Source organism: Carassius auratus, chromosome 5 (assembly GCF_003368295.1).
Source record: "Carassius auratus strain Wakin chromosome 5, ASM336829v1, whole genome shotgun sequence".
Taxonomy (NCBI): Eukaryota; Metazoa; Chordata; class Actinopteri; order Cypriniformes; family Cyprinidae; genus Carassius; species Carassius auratus.
The window spans coordinates 4,728,005-4,748,426 of NC_039247.1; the positions used below are offsets into that span (position 1 = coordinate 4,728,005).

The window sequence follows — 20,422 nt, forward strand, 5'->3', positions numbered from 1 at the left end:
CTGTCCCCCGTACTCTTTGTGGACATGTTCGCTCCAGAAGGAGGCTGTTTGTTAAAGGGGACAGAAAAAAGAAAGACTTTCTATTTTTTTGTGTGCTTGCCACTTTCATGAAAAGGTCAAACTCGGTACAAGCTGTGAGCTCAATTCTCGACTGCAGTCTCCCCTCTGGTCTGTCAAACGGCGGCCTATTTTCAACAACCTTTCACACGTCTCTCCCTTTTACTGTCATCCTGTCTCTTCCGCTCTCTCTTTCATTTTCTTTCAATCTTGCATCCCCCCCCACCACATTTCCACCTTGCTCTTTACTCCCATACTGTTTCTGTCATTTTCTCAGTGCCCACACCTTTTCGCTCTCTCTACCATTCCTGCATTCACTCCTGTTGGGCCCCGAGGACAATTTCTTTGCTCTGATGTTGCTGTTTCATAGCTCAGGAGACTTAAAGTCAACGTGAAATCGAAATTGACCGTATTGACTTTCCTAACTCATGTTCTTGGTCTTATTGCACGCATTTGTTTCAGTGAACATCATTCCAGAGCAAAAATAGTTTTTTATAATCTAGCTCCACTTTTGAAATTACTTTCCTTTTTAATTTATAATCTGCTTAATTCATGGCAGTACATTCTGTGCTACTTTTTTGTTGTTGTTTCATTTGAAATCATCACATGAATGTAAAATAACCATGAAAGTCTTATGTTGATTTAATGTTTGAGATCTTATGAAATTGATTGCAGACTTTGGTATCTTGGCAAATCTGAGCATAATTTGAGATTTTATTGAGATCTCTTCCAAAACTTTCCTTGGTAGCTGTGTTTTGAAATAGTAACTGGTTTCTGGCTGGTCTAAGTAGTCATTAGTTAGTCCGAGCTGGTCATTTGCTGGTGCTAGTGTTATTTTAGTATTATTTATATACTTTCATAAATATTATAGCATATTAATATTTAGAATTAGCTTTTATTTTTATATTTAAGTTTTTATTTTATTTCTAATAAATATATGTGCTTTTATCATATTTTATTAGTTTTTGTCTGTTTTTATTTGCTTTTATTTCAGTTTTCGCTTTGGTAATCAACTTTAAGGAAACTTGTTTATTTCAGTTAGCTGCCAATACAATATTTCTAATTTAAAGGGAAAGTTCACCCAAAAATGAAAATTTTCTGTTTATCTGCTTACCCCCTGGGCATCCAAGATGTAGGTGACTTAGTTTCTTCAGTAGAACACAGAAACAAAGATTTTTAACACAAACTGTTGCAGTCTGTCATTCTTATAATGGAGGTGAATGGAAATCATGGCTAAAACATACAATAAAACAATTAGGAAATTTATTTTTCTTCTTGCTTTATAGCAGATCGCAGACTTCGAAGTGAAAGTCCTACCTACCTCTCAACTGGACCATTTACACAATATCTACAATCTCAATTAGGAGTGTCAGTGGCCAATTGAGAGATAGGTGGCAGTAATGCACTTATAAGTCTGCGAAAATTATTTGTAATCCAATCATTTACATTTTTACACACTCTGTTACCTTAGATAATTTAAAAGTTTCATCTGGTCTCTATGAAATATATAGTTAAGTAACATCAGCATAACAGTGGAAACTAATCCCACATTTTCTAATAATATTTCCAAGGGGCAACATGTATATTGAAAATAGCAGAGGACCTAGGACAGAACCTTGTGGCATTCCAAATTTTACTGGTGATAAATTAGATGACTCCCCATTTAAATAAACAAAGTTGTAGCGATCGGACATGTAGGAGCTAAACCATCTTAAAGCCTGCCCTTGGATACCTGTATAATTTTGTAATTGATCTATGAGTATGTCATGATCTATGGTGGCATAAGATTTTATAGAGAATATTAAAGTCAGAATAAAAAAAAGACTTCTGTGAGTAATTTATTATAGCTATTTTGCAAGCTTCGACCATTTTGCTAAGGCCTGGGACACACTATACGATTTTCAAATCTTTACCGATTATAAAACCATGGGAGACCACAGACATGAAGACAGTTTCAACTGATTTTTAGCCTTATAACCCTCTGAATGCACACACTATGTGATTTGACCAGTTCGCGAAACCACACACTTGTTAATTGTAGTAAAGATTTCACAGTGACACAAGATCTTATGGGAACTGGCCAGATTAAATGTGACTTAAGAAAAACAAATGGAGGTCTATCGGCGTCATAAGCTGGCTCTCCACAAAGAGAAATGTTCCTAGCATGATTAAAGCGCCGACTTCATTTACCCGGATGACCTTGTGTTATTTGCTTTTACTGGTTATTATTGAGGGATAACTCGGAATGTCGCAACTGACTAGTCAGAATCAAGTTTTCCACAGAGGCGTGGAATAAATATGCGTAATGGCACCATACAATAGAATGCAAAAAAAAAAAAATCCTCAAAGTGGGCCACGTCCACTCTAAAACATGTTAGCAAACCAGATGTTCGCACTCATGAACATGCACAATGAATCACATGCAGAGAGCATTTCTGATAGGCTAGTTTTCGGATAAACTGGAAGGCGTGGGCTGCTCCCCTGGCTCTTTCTGCTGTTTACGTTGTCACTGAGACAGGTATGACACATATTTCAGTAACATGTGTCAGGAAGTTGGGATGTCTCACAATTTATGTGTGGTATTCCACAGCACCTTTAAGTAGAAGTCTCCATGTGGTAAGCATTTCATTGCCAACCAGGAGAAAGAGTTGAGTGTGATTTTTCTCCACACCACAACTCTTTCCATTTCTGTCAACGTTCTTTCTCTCGCTCTGTGCACTTAGTGGCATTTGCGCGTCTTTCGCCCTATTGTTGCGGTAATGCGTTCTGACCGTTTCCTGTTGCGGAGCCATGTTCTCCTCTCTTCCCATTCCCAAAGCAGCAGCAGCCCCACCACTCCTTCATCTAATCTACTGCAATTATAGCACTTCCCCTCATACCCCCACCCGCCTACGCTCTCACGCTCTTAAGCGCACCGTTTGTGTTCATGTGTCAGCGTAAACACGCCACCTGCGTCTTTCTTAATGTGTTTTTTTCCCTTTCTTCTCTTTTAACTGTGCTGTTATGTGTCAGCCTCAGACGGTGGCTCCCTCTCGTCTTTGTCCTAGCAAATGTGGGTGTATTTTTATAGCCTGTATATGCCTGTATGTGCTTTTCTCATCCTAATTAGTGTGTGTGTGTGTGTGTGTGTGTGTGTGTGTGTGTGTGTGTGTGTGTGTCCATTTTTTGTGTTTCTAAGTCATTCCTTGCTATCCATGTCAAAGCTTCAAAGGCCTTAAAATAGGTCTTTAATAGCAGAGTGTGTGTTTGGAGTGCTGCGGTTATGAGCTATAACCAGGGCAAGACTGTATTTATAGCAAAGCTGCTTTGTAAGGAGCTGTGGAGGAACATCAGAAGAAAGCAGCAGCCTTCAACTTGACTCATTTCAGTTCCGTGGCTCGATTCCCTCAACCAGAGCTCTCTGCCCTCTCATTCAGCCCAGCTGAGAGCTCATGAAGGACAAAGACACACAGAGAGAGAGTTCACCTCTGTTCCCTTTATGTTGCTCACATCTGGATTCCATTCTGTCTATTTTTAGCTTGATCACTTTTTAGGCTGTAAACTTAGATAGAGACTTCCTCTCTCCCCATTAGATATGCTCCTGTTGGCTTTGGTCTAGTTGTTCTTTGTGTATTCTTTGTTTTTGATCATCTTGATGAAAAGTGGGAAAGTTTTGCAAGTTAAGCATTGGAAGTGAGCCCCTGCTGGTAGATGCTATAACTACAGCATCTGGCATTTTCTCCATTGATAGCCATTCAAATGTATCCATATCTACTTTCTTTTTTTTTTTTTACAAAAATATAAAATGTAATAGTAGATTTTTTTTTTAATTCTTAATTTGTTTCTGGAGGGATCCAACTTACATTTTCCATGTCATGAATAATATTTATTTGTTATATGAATATAAGACTTTTATCATTTTAACATTGTTTAATGTAATTATAAATATACATTATATTGTTGTGATACCTATATATGTTTTCCATGGGATGTAAGTCTTGTATAAATTTCAATAAATTTTTCAAAACACTAATAAACTAATTACAGTACATTGTTAAATGTTATATTATAAATATACATTCTAAAGTTTTGATTTGATTTGATTTATTTTAATTTACTTAAAACAAATTAAATATATTAACAAAATGATATACATCTTAATAGCTGCCATTTAACATTTTCAATCATAACATGAACATTATTATCAGGTTATCATACTATCTTTCATTAATTTTTCAAGTCTCAGCTCTGGATAGTCACCAGTGAAGGCTTTGGGATTATGTATTTTCTCATGGTACCATCAGCCATCAGACATCCATGTAAAATAACAGACAAAGAACCCCTCAGTGGACAGTTTGCTCAACATTGCCACTATCTGGTCAGGATCTGTAAGTGCAACCTGCCCCACCGTGTGTAATTGGCATCTTCGCTGAATAATAATTAGAAATCTCAGTCTGTGCTCGGCTCAGCACAAAGCTCAATAAACTCGAAGCTCTATGACTGGCTGAGAGGCATTTGAGTCATTATGCAGGTATTTAGAAGTGCGAGCATGTTTGCGTCTGTGCGCTCTGTCACATCTCCCTGGCTGTTTGCAACCCAGCAGATGTTCTCCATCCTCCCTGGGGGAAGTCTGTTTCCCTGCTCCTCTTGGATCATCCAGCCCTCTTATACGTTAACAAGCTGCTGCTCTCCAACTAATAACCACATGCTCCCCTGACTTCCATCCTGGCAGAATCTTCACCACCACTCACCGTGTCTCTCCAAGATGCCTTTTCTCCCCTCTTCTCTTGGAGCACTTGCTCATCATAACCTTCTCTCCTCTCTGCACCCATCTGCCTTGGTAGCGATAAATCCGATCAGGCACAGTGTTCTCGTGTGTTCAGAGATGCATTGGATTCTGGTGTCCCCTCCTGGCTTCTTCACTGGCTTAAACCAAGATTGAAGATGTCGCCCTTTGTTTTAAAACTGCGACAGAAAGCCCAAGATCATAGCCAGCTTGCTGCATGTGCCTGTTAGTAGTGACTAATATATTACTGTTATATTAGTGACTATATGATTATATAGAAAAAAACATTCACATATAACATTAACAATGACCAGTTTTTAATCTAGGTTAAAATAAAACTATATTTAGGATAATGTATGATGATTTCATTTTTATCATTCATTGTTAATTCATATTTGTTGTTCGTAATACATCATTTGATGTTGAGGCCACCACCAAACCTGCACTAACCAGCATAAACCATCCTGGATCATATGAATTCATATTGGCCCGAATTAATCTTTTTAACACATTGCCAACCAGTTTAAGTAAAGGTTATGAGTGTCCATGGAAATCCATGCTTGCCTAAGTTGGCATTTTCAGCAGGAGCGTCGATGAACATGATAAATGTGAGAGATTGTTTTAAAGCCCAAGAGTCATATTGGATCAGTGACATTTGGATCATGTTAATCCCCCCCAAAAAACACATTTCGCACTTTTCAGATGTGCACGACAGTATGGCGAGGTTTCGTGCTGTTGGGGTGTGGAACTACACCATGTTGACCCTGGCAGAGCATGAGAGGGTTTTGTACGTGGGCGCCAGAGAGCACATCTTCGCCCTGGATCCCAACGACATCAGCAGACAGCTTCGACCACAGGTATGTTTAGTGAAGAAAAAGCATTTTATTTCATTCAGAAAACCCCCAGTGCACCCACAAAATATTAATCCACAAGCCATCAAGCAAAAAGGGCATTAGCATTTTATCTTTCAAAAATATCAGCATTTAAAAATGACTCACCCTTTCAATGGCATAGCCATTTGTTGTAAATTGCCAGTTGCGGCAGTCAATAGCGAATGCAAGTTTTACATTCAGAGTGCTATTTGCTTGTAAAAGTCATGTCTGTTTCTCTCTTAGATTGAGTGGTCTGCTCCTGTGGAAAAGAAAAGAGAGTGCGCAGCGAAGGGGAAGAATAACCAGGTACCGGGTGATGTTGCATCCTTTATGTTTTAACAGCTTTACTTTGTCTGGCCTCGCTGAAATGCATTTACTCTCCCTCCCTCTCACCTATGTTCTCTTTGTTTCTCTCTCTCTCTGTCATCGCCATCTTTGCAGACTGAGTGCTTCAACTACATTCGCTTCCTGCAGAGCTACAACCACACACACCTGTACACTTGTGGGACGTATGCCTTCCAGCCCAAATGCATCTATATTGTGAGTGTGCGCTCTTCTCTTTGACTCAGAAATCCACATTATCAAATGGACTGTGATATGATGAAGGAACTGTGTAGTTGGAATTGTTAGGATTTTGAAATGTTTTTGAAATCTCTTATGGTTTTATGCTGAAAAAACAGTCAGTTTAAATAATTTTGCAATTTAAAACAAATTGCTATATATATATATATATATATATATATATATATATATATATATATATATATATATATATATATATATTTACATTATTCATTAAGCAGGCACTTTTATCCAATGGAAGGAATCAAAATCAACAAGAGAGCAAGTGCTATAACAAGTCTCAGTTAGCTTAAGGCAGTACACATAGCAAGGTTTTTTTATTATTATTATTACTATTATTATATGTATTATAAATATTTGATTATATCTTAAAAAGTCATTTATTGCTATGATGGCAAACCTGAATTTTCAGCAGCCATTAATTACAGTTTTCAGCGTCACACGGTCCTCCAAAAATAAAAATGCTGGTGCTTAAATATAAATAATGGTTCTCATTATAATCAGTGTTGAAAACAGCTTTTGCTGCTTAATACTTTTGTGAAAACAGTAAAAGATTATTTGATGAATAGAATGATCAAAAGAACAGCATTTATTTGAAATGAAAACCATTTGTAACATTATAATAACATAATATCATGTCTTTACTGTCACTTTTAATCAATTTAATGCATCTTTGCTGAAGAAAAGTATTCATTTATATGCAAAAAAGTTCTTAATTGTAGTGTCACAAAAATATTAAGCAGCACAACTGCTTTCAACATTGATAATTATAAGTAATGTTTCTTGAGTAGCAAATAAGCTGAAGACTCATGAGACAGGAGTGATGCTGAACATTCAGCTTTGCATCACAGGAATAAATGTAATTTTAAAATGTATTCAAATAGAAAACAGCTCTTTTAAATTTGTACTGTATTCATTTTTTTATTATTATTATTATTTTACAGCTTTGGTGAGCATAAGCGACTTCTTTCAAAAACATTATTCCAGTCTTTTGACCGGTAATATATGTATGTGTGTGTGACTCAGCATCTGGCTTCCAGTGTGTCAAAGTGAAATAAATCAAATGTAAATGAGGTTGTGTTATCATGCAGCGCGGACTGATGTGATAAGACTGCATGTTGTGTGCATTGCCCTTGTGTGTGCACACTTATTTGTGTGTGGGCAGGAGGACGATTCAAGAGGGCTCAGCTGCTGCTGAAACTCTAGTTGGCAAACATAGCTGGTGGCGCAGTGTGTATGTCAGGTCTTCGGTTTTGTGTGTGTGCTCGATCCATATGTGACCATTTCTCTTTGTCTGATAGAATGCAGATTATTTCACTCTGGATAGCGCCACCCTGGAGGACGGCAAGGGAAAGTGCCCCTACGACCCTGCCAAAGGTCATACAGGCCTCATTGTTGGTGAGTCACACGTTTCCGACATGCAGAAACCTGCATTATTATTCTTGTGTCTTGCGTGTGGGTGTCCTTTTGTGTTCAGTGTAGCCTGTGGATGCGTTTATGCCTCCTCTCTTCCCACACTCGGGAGAGAATGGAGTCCCTCTTTAATATCTCATAACCATGAGCTGTAGACAGGAGTGTGTGCATGTGCGCCTGTTCCCGCTCTAAGTGTTCTTCTCCTTTCCTAGACAAAGAGTTGTACTCTGCCACCCTCAATAACTTTCTGGGCACAGAGCCCGTAATCCTGAGAAACCTGGGACAACAACATTACAGCATGAAGAGTGAATACCTGCCGGCTTGGCTCAACGGTGAGTCTGAAAACACACACATGCACAAAATATATGTCATGCCTCTGCTGCACAGACCAGCTTATGTTGTCCTGGTGCACATGGATGACCAGCTTTACCAGCACCAAAACACGTCAATAAAACATGTTGCTTCTTCAGACATGGATTACGAAAATTTTCTGTATTCAATTGTTGGTAACTTAATGCGAATTCAGCTGTTGGTATATATCAATTCACATTTTTACATTTAAAATATATTTCAAGTCTGCATAAAAATACTTATTATTTGAAAATGTTAATTTACACAGCATTTATTAACTAGAATAAACCTTGTTGCTTCTTTGGACATGGATTGCTGAGATTCAATTGTTGGTGACTTGACACAAAACCATGTATCCTCTCATTCTCCAAAACTCATCTCTGAGTCGTTGTCATAGCAACAGGTCCATAAGCTCAAACCTGGTTTGTTTAAAGGAAACAGGATTAGATTTCGGCTGTTAAAGTCTGTCCCAGCCTCTGCATCATTCTTTTGAGCGCACTCTGTTGTACCAGAGGATGTAATAATGGAGTATTATTATAATTCTTTTAATAATAGCCTTATTTAAAGTAAAATAATCACATTGTTGACAATAATAGGCAATGTGAAGTAATAATTTCCCTCACATTATCTGTACATGAACTGCAGCACAGACATTGTGTGCTGGTCTTTGGTTCTTTGTGTTCTCGTCAGCTCGGGAGATGCTGTCTGTCTTGCCATTAGACAAGTGTACCTAGTGTTCTAACATAATAAGACATCATTTATGATTATTGTTGTTTCCCGGCCACATTTTCGGCTTTTAAAAAAGAGCTTTTATGTGTTCAATTCAACTGGATGCATTAGCAACTGACAGAAACACATAAAACCTGTATGGGAAATGAAAATGTTAATATAATGTAACAGTTAAATATTTGCACATTTAATTAATCTCCAACTTTCAGCCAGCTCTTCGTCCTTCTGTATTCATATTGTATCTATGCACAGATTCATATATTAGATAGTAATTGCCATATTTCTATTTTTTTTTTTTTGTATATTGTCTCAAAGACTCATTCCAAGTATGCAAATCAAATACAACTATGTGTTTGAAGAAGCGAATCAGCTAGAGAGTTTTACCACATTAAAAATATCTGTTCTACAGCGCATTATCTCAGATAATACAGTATTAAGAAATGTAAAAGTAACATGGCCTCTTTCTTTCAAGCAGGATTAATCCGAAATCAGCTCAATAAACAGTGTCCCAAGGTGGAAACCCAAGATCTTTAATCTGTTCATCAAGTAACCAGCAGCTCCTTATCTGTTAAGCGCCTTGTCTCCAATTCTAACACATCCTTCCATATCTTTCCCTGTTGTCTGGTACAGAGCCAAACTTTGTGGGTTCGGCATTGGTCCGGGAGAGCCGCAACAGTAAAGATGGAGATGATGATAAGATCTACTTCTTCTTTAGCGAGAGAGCTGTGGAGCTGGACTGCGACAGCGATCTGACAGTGGCACGGGTGGCACGTGTGTGTAAGGTGAGAACATTTCAAGTATAAAACCAGAAGGTTGTCCGGTAGATTTAGCTCTAGGGTGAAGTGTCCTGCAAGCCGCTTTGAAATAAAACGTCTGTTGGCTTCTTGTTTCACTTTTCAGGGAGACCTGGGCGGCACACGGACCCTACAGAAGAAGTGGACCACCTTCCAGAAAGCTCGGCTGATGTGTTCTTTCCCCGAGCGCCACATCACCTTCAATAACCTGCGTGCCGTCTTCACCCTGCCCGGGGCGGACTGGAGGAGCACTAGCTTCTACGGCATCTTCCACGCGCAGTGGTGAGCGAACCCTGCTGCCATGCCAGTCCGTGTCATAAATATTTCTCTCTCTTCCACTTACTGTCATAGTTGTGAAAGTCGCTCTGTCCTCTGCTTGTATAAAAGTGTCACCATGCCAAACATCCAGCCGTGTTCGTCAAGTTCAGAAAATGCTGCACTGTCATTATGTTGACAGTAAGGCTATTACTGTAATAAACCAGCCAGTGTAGCGCAGTCATTTAGTTCAGACTGACTGACTACTTTTTTCCTCTCTTTTTCTCCATCCTTTACTCTCTCTCAGGGGGGATGTGGATGTGTCTGCTGTGTGTCAGTACCAGATCGCAGAGGTGAAAAATGTGTTCGATGGGCCGTATAAGGAATACAGGGAGCCGTCTCAGCGATGGGGCCGATACACTGGCACTGTGCCCAGTCCACGACCTGGAGCGGTGAGCTTAGCAGCCGTTGTGATGGGAGGCCGAGAGGGCGTCCGTGACTAAGCAGTTGGCTAAATATAGATTTTAGTACATACAGTCATTTTTCACACTGCAAATCAGTACTTAATAAGTGTCCTGTTGGATTATAACATTTTAAAAATATCTTAACAAAGATTTTGAGTGAGAGTATAAAGGTTAATTTAGCAGGAACACATAAAATTGATCAAAAGGGAAAATAAAGGACATTGACAAAAACACACGCATACTTACATACAAACATACACATATCTCTCTCTCTCTCTCTCTCTCTCTCTCTCTTCACATAAATGCTGTTCTTTTGAAAATTTGTATCCAGAAAAAATGTTGTCATGGTTTCTACAAATATTAAGCTGCACAGTTGTTTTAAACATGGATGATAATTAGAAGAAATATGTATTGAGCAGCAAATCAGCATATTAGAATTTCTGAAGATGTGACACTGAAAACTGGAGTAATGATGCTGAAAATCATGCAGCTTTGCTATTACTCAAATTATTATATTTTTAATCGTAAAAATGTTTATAGTATACCTGTTTTTGATGTATATTTCATCAAATAAATGCAGCTTTGCTGAGCAAGAGAAATAAATCTTGAGACTGCAATCAGGATGCTTAGTTGAATTTACATGAATTTCAAATGAAAAAGAAATTTATTTTGCTTTTTTATCTAGAAGTGCAAAAAAAGGTTTGCTTTTTTAGTTTATATGTCTCATCACATTAATTTTATACAATATAACTTATACAACAATATAAAAATACTTACAATCTCAGAAATAAAGGTACAAAAGCTGTCACAAAGGTACAAACATGTACTTTTGAAAAGCTAGCGCCCCAGTGTCAGATTTCGTGCCTTTATTTTTGAGAGCGAATGATGTGCTGTATTAAGCTGTGAAATCCCTAATCAATTAAAAAAACTTTTCTTTCTTGTTCTTGTCTTCCACAGTGCATTACAAACTTTGACAGGGAAAACGGCTACAACAGTTCTCTACAGCTGCCTGACGCTACGCTAAACTTTGCCAAGAAGCATCCGCTAATGGAAGACCGGGCAGAAGCTCGCCCCCTGCTGCTTACTAAAGGGATCAACTTCACCCGACTAGCTGTGGACAGAGTGAGCTCGCTGGACCAGGGATCCTACAACATGCTCTTCATAGGCACAGGTATGTGATTTAAAGTGAAACACGTACATGGATTAATGTACAAAACATTACATGGCAAATAAAAGCAGTATTTCTTCGTCAAGAGGGTTATTTGAATGTTATTTTTTCAGCATCATCTTCCTTTGTTCCTTTGTCCTTTTTTACACAAGTGTGAATAGAACAGTCAAAGAAACCATTTTATTAGCCATAATGTTGTATCCAAGTGGGAAAGTCACCCCCGCCAGTTTATTCCAGCCATGCAGGAAGGACAGTCCTTTAAATAAAAATGGAAAAGATGTATTTGGCCTTGGTAAAATTCACATAAAAACACTCACACTCAAGGTTCAATCATGTGCGTCTCTTTAAAGCATCTAAAGAGTCCAGTATTGCACCAATTGCACACAAAAGACCTAGCCAGTTAATAAAAGAAAGGTTAGCTGTCCTGTGGTGTAACAATTCAAACAATTGTGCCATTTTTTTTATAATTATTCTGAATTATTCTTCATCATATTAAACACCATGTTAAGTAAGAGACTTTATGAATGTTAATTAATAATTATTTTTTGTAATAAAATATATGCTTAATAATATATTTTAAATTTTACATTTGTTTTCCATGTCTCAAAACTATTTAAAATAACTATATATATATATATATATATATATATATATATATATATATATATATAGTGTGTGTGTGTGTGCCTACTTAACCATATTTTGGGGACAAATTTGTATCCAAAAGTGAGCAAAACTGACAAAATTGCCAAAAAAACTAAATTTGGAGACATCGTCATTTGTAAAACTGGTATAAAAAATAAAGGAGGGGTAGGGGTGGGTTTAAGTTTAAAAGTGTATAACTATCTGTATATAAAAACAATAGAAGTCTATTTAATCTATAAGTCTATGTAATGTCCCCATTTAGATATCTAAGTACACGTGTGTGTGTGTGTGTGTGTGTGTGTGTGTGTGTGTGTGTGTGTGTGTGTGTGTGTGTGTGTGTGGCAGAGAGAATCAGAGTCTTGGATTGAGGATTAAGAGTGAACATAGATCCTCTGACATAAGCAAAAGTGGCAGGGTGGATTTGTAAAGCACACCCTGTAGCTCTTCCACTCTCCTCCGTTATCCCTTTTCCGCACTCTCCCTTTTTTCTCCATACTGAGAGAGGGGTCAGTGGCACATTATCTGTGACAAGCACTGTGTGAGAGGACGGGATAAAACACACACACACACATATGGAGTTATGATAGGTCATGGCACCAGCTGGGGTGTATTCAATTTTCCTGCCGGTAATCGGCGTAACCTTGTTCCTAAAATCCAATGACGAAGAAATATGCCATGTGTTGATGATACATTAATGGACTATTTGTCTTTTCCCCTCTCTGTCCCCATTCCATTATTTCTCTCCCTTTGCATATGATCTGTCCCCCATCTTTCCACCCGGTCTCACTGTTTGTCGTTCAGCGGATGGATGGCTCCAGCGCGTTGTGATTTTGGGTTCAGAGGCTCATGTGATAGAAGAGATCCAGCTGTTTGATCGGCAGCAACCAGTGGACAGCCTCACCATCTCGCACAGCAAAGTAATTTCTGATCTGTTCTCTTGCTGAGCCAATCTCTTTGAACCCTGCTCTCCTGCCTGACTAGCATTAACCGGTTTTGTTCAGACCGAGTTGGAAAACAGAAAGATAACTGAAAATAATTTGCTTGCTCGTATTGTTTTCCATCATTTACTCCCTGATCTTTCCATTCTTTCTCCACAGAAGTATTTGTACATTGGCTCCCGCTCGGAGGTTCTTCAGCTGCCCTTGGCAAACTGCAGCCGGTACCATTCACAGCCAGACTGCCTGCTGTCCCGAGACCCGTACTGTGCCTGGGACAGCGAGGGACGCGCATGTGTCCGCATCGACCTCCACCGCGGGTAAATTCATCTATCTTTTACTTAGTTCTGCTGCTAAAATCCTTCCACCATCATCCATCCACTCCTTTTCTCATGTCTGTTGTGCTCTCCTTTTTGTTTTCTTTCCGTTTGTGCTCTTGCTCTCCTCCACTGTTCGCTCCTCATCATTTTGCAAAGGCTTTCCCTTTCCACCCCCTCTTTTCTCCTCCACAGGTCCCTATTTGTACTTTTAAGCTGCATCCCTATAGCAGTGTGTCTAACAGCCTTCTGACACATCATCAATATTTGTGCTTCCCCCACAGCTCTACATCCACACTCTCGCAGGACCTCATGCTGGAGAGGTTCAACCGAGGAAAAGCCAAGTTTGATAAGCCCTTCTCCATCCCCAGTCCTGGTACGTCAGACTTACGCTGCCCCCTGCAGGCCCCCTGCAGTGAGTGGGTTTCCATTAGGGGTCACGCACACTTTTACAGAAGTGTTTAACCAGGTCAATTAGATTACTGCTACTACTACTATATATCATACCTGTCAAGTATCCCGTTTTGGCCGGGAAAGTCACGTATTTTACCCTTCCTTCCCGCCGTCCTCCCGTATTAGTATTTTCCCGTGAATCTCCCGTATTTTTATTTTATTTATAAAATAATAATAATAAAACATTCCCAATCTGAGCTCTGTCACTAGTCTCGCGATAACTCCCACCTGTAGTAGCCTGTCGCGAGGGGTGTGTGAGGTCAGATGACATGAGTTATAACGTGGGAAAAACAACAACAACAAAAGAAAAAACAGAGACGGATAATGGATGCTACGATAGAGAGTGAAGGCACACCTGCCAAAAAACCAAAACCCATGTGTAAATACCGTGATAAATGGGACAGCGAATTTACTTTTTTAAAGAATGCAAAGTCTGCAACAAATTGGTACAACAACTCACTAAAAGAGTAAAAGAAAAGTTGTGAAATGAAAAGAAAAACTGTAAAAGAAAAGCAATATGAAATGAAAAGAATGTGTGGAATTAAAATAAAATGTAAATGTAAAAACAAGCAATGTTAAATTAACAGAAAATATGCAAATAAGCCTTTAAATAAATGCTCTTCATATATACCCTTTTGTGTTTTCATTTGGGTTATAACACCTGTCTTAAAATGTAAGGGATACTGGAGCTTTGTTGGGGTGGTGGGACTGCTTGCAATGGGCGCTGGAAAATTTCCCTTATTTTCAAATCCAAAACTTGACAGGTATGCTATATATATAAAGTAAAACAGTAAAAATATAAAATTGTGAAATATACAACAGTTTTCTATTTGAATACCCTTGAATACCCAAAATATAATTTATACCTGCGGTGGCAAAAAAAAATGATTCATTTACACTTTCCTTGCTGATTAAAATATTATATATTTTATATATAATATTAATTAGGTTATTTTATATATATATATATATATATATATATATATATATATATATATATATATATATATAATAACCTAATTAGTTTTATCAATAGAGCAAAAAATATAATTTAAATTAATTGTATTATTTTAAAAATGAAATAAGTAATATATTAATGTTTTTGTTTTATTCCCCCAGATCATTCTAGGTTGAGAAATGTGACTGTGGTTGTTGGGTCAGATCTGGTATTGCCCTGCCGTCTGGTTTCCAACTTGGCCCAGCCCTTCTGGGAGCTCAACGAACGTGAGCTCGCTCTGGTAGAAGGTGAGGCCATGGGGCCACGATTCGACCGAGCCCTCCGTGCCCTCGTTATCCCCCAAGCGGGTCCCCATCAAGCAGGCCGCTACATCTGCTATTCAGAGGAGCAGGGCGTGAAGTTCCAGACGGAGAGATATCAGGTTGCGGTGGTAGCCAGCGCGCCCGTCTTCATGGAGGCCCGCGCTCCTGATGGCAGCATGGGTTTGTTCTGGGTCCTGGTGATCACTTTGGGTGCTGCTTGTCTGTTGCTGCTGATCGTGTCTTTGTACCTTCGTAGAAGACTGAAGTTGGCACTGGGCAAAGGGGCAGAAATGAAGCCGCTGGAGAGCACATTAGTGTACCCCATTACTTTACCCAAAGAGCCTCCCAGCCGGCCGTCATTTGTGCCAAGCAAGATGGCGAACGACGAGGATCGCTTCTGGGAAACAGGGGCCAATTACTACTACTCGGACGGCTCCCTGAAAATCGTGCCTGGGCATGCAATGTGCTCCACCGGAAGCTCGGCATCTCCGAGCACCATTCCCGGTCAGCCCATTCACTCGCCAAGCAGGTTGAGCCTCACCAACATTCGGAACTCCGGCACCAACGGATACATCCGCCTGAACCTGAGCACGGCCGGAGAGGAGAGAACGAGCATGGGAACGGGAATGGGAATTGGAATGGGGAGCGGACTCGGGCTGGGCGGCCGAGAGAATGATTACACCAGTCCGTTCAAAGAGGAGCTCCGGAAAACTCTGCAGCAGAGGAGCGTGCTTCCCGACGCCAATCCCGAGGAGTCTTCTGTGTAGATCTCACAGGAAGCACAGAACACCTCACCTACCTCCCTCCTGCTTGGGGAACTCTCTTCATCCTACTCGCAACCTATTTCTTCTCTGTCAATACTTATTTGCAGTGGCAAACATCTCCTGTGCCATAAGGCCACCGCGCTTCACGACATTCCCTTGGACTATTCCGGCTCTCACACTACTAACACACAACTGAGACTGAACACAAACTTTTGTAAATGTCTGTATTTAAAGGACCAGCCCGACAGGGCCTTGTCTTAATCTTGGCTAACAGGCGAACACAGGTACATCTCTGAGAGGAACCCAACCAGTCAAATGTAGCCGTCCGTCTGATCTGTGAAGGGCAGACGTCTGACAAAGGATCTGAATCATTTGGCAAGCTGGAGGATACAGAGCTTATTTTTGACATCTAGAGGTTGCTTGCCTCAGGTGTTTGGACACGTTTTTTTGGACTCTTTTATGGGTAACGCATGAGAGAGGAGACAAGGACATGCATAAACTCGAATCGCTAGATGACAATCACGCTCTTTTCTCACGAGGAAAGCAGAGGAGAAATTATTAAAGAGAAGAGCGGGGGGAAAAACAACTGAGAGTGCTGTAAAACCGAAACAGGACTTGAATAATGAACAAATGCTTTGCCTTTCTTCTTTTACAGCTCAAAAACTTTTTAAAACATTGTCTTTTTTTCTGAGAATGTGTACTGAGACTTGCAGCACTAATTAATTGTGATATCTGTTTATTGCAACTGTTAAAGAAAGGACTTCTTCTTTTTTTTTTACGATTAATAGTTTCATCTGAAATGTGAAAGGATTACCGGTGGAAGTAGCATGAGGAAGGTCTGAACAGAATTTTGTGTTGGATGTGACAGCAAGTGCATTATTGTATATATTTGGCCTGAACTGCCAAATGAAGTACAACCCCAGTGTTTGCCTACTTGATAAACCAGGTGAATGAAGCCACATGATGGAATGAAACTTTATTTCTGGAACGGTTGAGAAGACCCCGCCCACATTCTGAAGCCGAATTGTTCTCCGTGAAAGGGATCCTTCAAAGACTACTGGACTTTTAAAACAAGTCCAGAATTAATGACAGAGGCTACGGCTGATCGAACACAGGTAAGACTACACCAAATCATACCTTTTATTTGGGATGCTTGCTTTATTTGAAATTATATGAAGATGAGTTTTTCCTGTTTTTCAAAAAAGTCTCATGTTCATTAAGACTGCGTTTATTTGATCGATGCAGCAAAACCGTAATATTATTACAATTTAAGAGAACTGTTTTCTATTTCAGTATATTTTAAAATGTAATTTATTTTCAGCAGCCATTACTTCAGTTGTCAGTTTTGTTATAATGATTTGTTTTTATTTATAAATAAAACATATTCCAACATGATTTTGTTTAAATAGGATAAAAAAGCTGTAAAGTGACTGACTGTATCTCTCTTTTGTGTTTCAGTGTGGGCTTTGCAGCTCTTAAACAGAGACTAAATACAAAAACAGGGTAAAAACAGAAAGCAGAGGACATTTCATCCCGTTGACTTTGATTGTGAAGACATATGAAGGAGATTTAGATTTTTCGTGACCCTGCGGGTGGAGAGGCACTACACTGATCATCGCGGATCCATACTTTTGTTGCATGATGTTCTGCAGAATATATTGTATAATTTCAACAATAAAACGATTAGTCTCATGTATTTCAAACAAAGGGAAAAAAAATCATAGCTGTGCCTCTTCACCTCGGGTGAAGCCAAAGCAGACTGCAGACATGTTTCCTGCTTTTCTTTTCTTTTCTTTTTATTCTCTTATATGTTCTGGAATTTGTCCACTGCACAGAACTCAAGTGTTGTCTGAAATCTTTGTTACTACTTCTCTTGTTTCGTTGGAATGCTATTTTTTGTGGCATTAGAGCTTTACGATTTTCTCAAGCGGCTTTCCATTCTGTCATCGGCTCTTTTCTAGTCTACGATCTAGTGTGCGCCACGCCGCATACGAGGGAAGTTTACACTTGTCAGAAAAGATATTTGTACTAAAAGGAACGCTAAGAAATGTCAGCTTAACAAGAACACAATCCTTTCTGCCAGGACTTCTCAGGGTGGGCTTCTGACTCTCTTGAAATTGTGAAATTTGACTGTTCTTAATTTCACTGATCGCTTTGATAAGCCTGTCTAATGACTTAAAGTCAGACTTTAGACTGACATCATTTCACCGAGCGACCTGAAGTGTCGCATATGCTTGTTTGCAACATGCATGGCTTTTTTTGTACTGACCAGTATTTCCCGCTTGATTAGAGAAAAAAAAAATACGGTCACCTCGGTTCATTTCATCTCACATGGCTTTAAATCTGCTGTTACTTTGTGAGTTTTTTGTATTATGAAAATCCCTTTTCTTGCAATTCAAAGATATCGTAAAAAAAAAAAAAAAAAAAAAAATCTTGCTTTTTTTTTAGGTAATTGTTAAGTAACTTATTTTGCTTGTACAAAAATATTTATTACCATTGTACATATGCCCTTATTTTTTATATATGTATATATCAACAGGAAATAAAAGTAGAGATCAGTTCACAGCGAGTAGGATGTGTATGGTTATTTGAGTGTTCAGTTGACTTTAAAATGCACGTGTTACATTTGCTTTATGCAAAATGCTAAATTTTGCTTCTGCTGAAAATATTTACAGTCAGTGTTTTTGCTGACCTCATTGAGTCCAGTTACAACATTTTAGACAACAACCAAAAGTGCAATATCTGCTGCTTAGTGTCTATAATTTTCTCTATCATGCATCTGAACACCCTCACAGGTACAGGTGACAGGACAGCCACGAAGCACACGCGCAGAAGCCACAGCTGTGTGTGAGACGTCAGCAGTCTGGACCGAGTGCATCATCACTTTCCACACAGCTGGGTCTCCGATTCACAGCTGTCTATAAAAGGAGGAGAGGAAGAGATATAGAGCCATTATCTGGAAAAGATTTGCTTTCTAAGTTGACACTGTGTCTTTTTTCTATCCATCATTGATATATTCACTTTTTTTAGGACAATACTTTTATTAGGCAAGGATACTTCAAATCAAATCGAAAGTTTGCAGTACAGATATTTATGATGTTTTTCTATTTCAAATAAAAGCTGTTCTTTTATACTTTGTATTCATCAAAGAATCTTGAAATAGAATTGTATCACTGCTTCCACGAAACAAATGGTTGTATTCAACATTGATAATAATAAGAAATGTTTTTTGAGCATCAAATCAGCACAGAATCGAGTGACAAAACTGAAGACTAGATGACTACTGAAAATTCAGCTTCGCCGTCACAGGAATTACATTTAAATATTTTAAAATGGAAAAAGAGTACTTTGGAATTGGGTAACACTTTAGAATAAGGTTCCATTAGTTAATGTTAGTTAACTACTTTCTTTAACATGAACTAAGCAAGAACAATCCTTCTACAGCATTTATTAAGTCTTAGTTCATGTTGATTTCAACATTTATTAATGCATTATTTAAATCAAAAGTTGTTCTTGTTAACATTAGTTAATGCACTGTGAATTACCATGAACTAACAATGAATAACTGTATTTTCATTAACTAACATTAACGAAGGTGAATAAATACAGTAATAAATGTATTATTCATTGTTTGTTCATGTTAATTAATACATTAACTAACATTAACTAATGGAACCTTATTCTACAGTGTTACCTGGAAGGGTAATAATATTTCACAGTATTTATGTTTTTTTGTATTTTTGATAGAATAAATGGTAAGCATTCTGGACTTCTTGCTCTCTAGTGTAGAAGAAACTTTCTAAAGAAAAGTTTTGGCTGGTTTTTTTTTTTTTCTTTTTTTTTCATTGCTTATTTTTTATGGCAGGTCTCCAGACAGCAGAATGATGAATAGTTATGTAGTAAATAATCATGTAAAATTCATTAAATAAATATTTAAATGTTTATTTAAATAAATAAGAGTGACTTGCTGGCATAAAGGATATTTTTGCTGAATCATTTTCTGTTTGAGCTCTGTTCATTTATTTAACAAGAACAGGTTTCACAGGAAATGTGAGAGCTGGCATTAAATATGAAAAAGAAAATGTTTTCAGCATTTACTCACCCTCATTTTTTCTAATCCGCATCTCAAATTGGGTCCAAAATATAGCCTCTGCTTTTTATCTCATTACAATTCATAACAATTTTACATTTTGGAAAATCATTTGTGCGCTTTTAAATATTTATCCAGCTGTTTTTAAAAAAAAATTCTCTGAACTTTTCCATAGGCCCCCTATGAGATCCCCTGCTCTAACCAGTAGTTAGTTGGCAAATTCAGCCAAATTGTCAGCCAAAATTTTATATAAAGCTCATAGAGAAAAAGACTGATTTAGGCTGACCCTGTAAAGTCCTCTAACAACCTCCCCAGGCCCGTTCTGGCCCTGTTACCTTAAATCATTTGCTAGATTTCCATGGAGTATCTGCAGAAAATCCAGCCAAACTCTTGGCTCAGGCAGACTGACCTCACACCACGACTGTTTGCCAATCGCTCTGCAGACATCCAACGCTCCAGAGAGAGTGTAGGTCTGAAAATTCCTTCAGGCCTGTTGTCAGAACTCACC

General features: G+C 38.6%; 1 protein-coding gene across 1 annotated transcript in view; it reads left to right on the plus strand.

Moving 5' to 3' along the window:
• sema4c (sema domain, immunoglobulin domain (Ig), transmembrane domain (TM) and short cytoplasmic domain, (semaphorin) 4C) overlaps positions 1-18,384 on the plus strand; it is a 53,343-nt gene extending 34,959 nt beyond the window's left edge. Inside the window, exons 3-16 of the mRNA XM_026244947.1 lie at positions 5,525-5,679; positions 5,938-6,000; positions 6,136-6,234; positions 7,578-7,674; positions 7,902-8,021; positions 9,400-9,551; positions 9,670-9,845; positions 10,126-10,270; positions 11,240-11,453; positions 12,897-13,012; positions 13,193-13,350; positions 13,632-13,723; positions 14,920-16,939; positions 17,283-18,384. Coding sequence (XP_026100732.1) covers positions 5,525-5,679; positions 5,938-6,000; positions 6,136-6,234; positions 7,578-7,674; positions 7,902-8,021; positions 9,400-9,551; positions 9,670-9,845; positions 10,126-10,270; positions 11,240-11,453; positions 12,897-13,012; positions 13,193-13,350; positions 13,632-13,723; positions 14,920-15,827 — 2,495 coding nt within the window. The 3' untranslated portion in view covers positions 15,828-16,939; positions 17,283-18,384. The remainder of the gene's footprint in view (positions 1-5,524; positions 5,680-5,937; positions 6,001-6,135; positions 6,235-7,577; positions 7,675-7,901; positions 8,022-9,399; positions 9,552-9,669; positions 9,846-10,125; positions 10,271-11,239; positions 11,454-12,896; positions 13,013-13,192; positions 13,351-13,631; positions 13,724-14,919; positions 16,940-17,282) is intronic.
• The last annotated feature ends 2,038 nt before the right edge of the window (positions 18,385-20,422 follow it).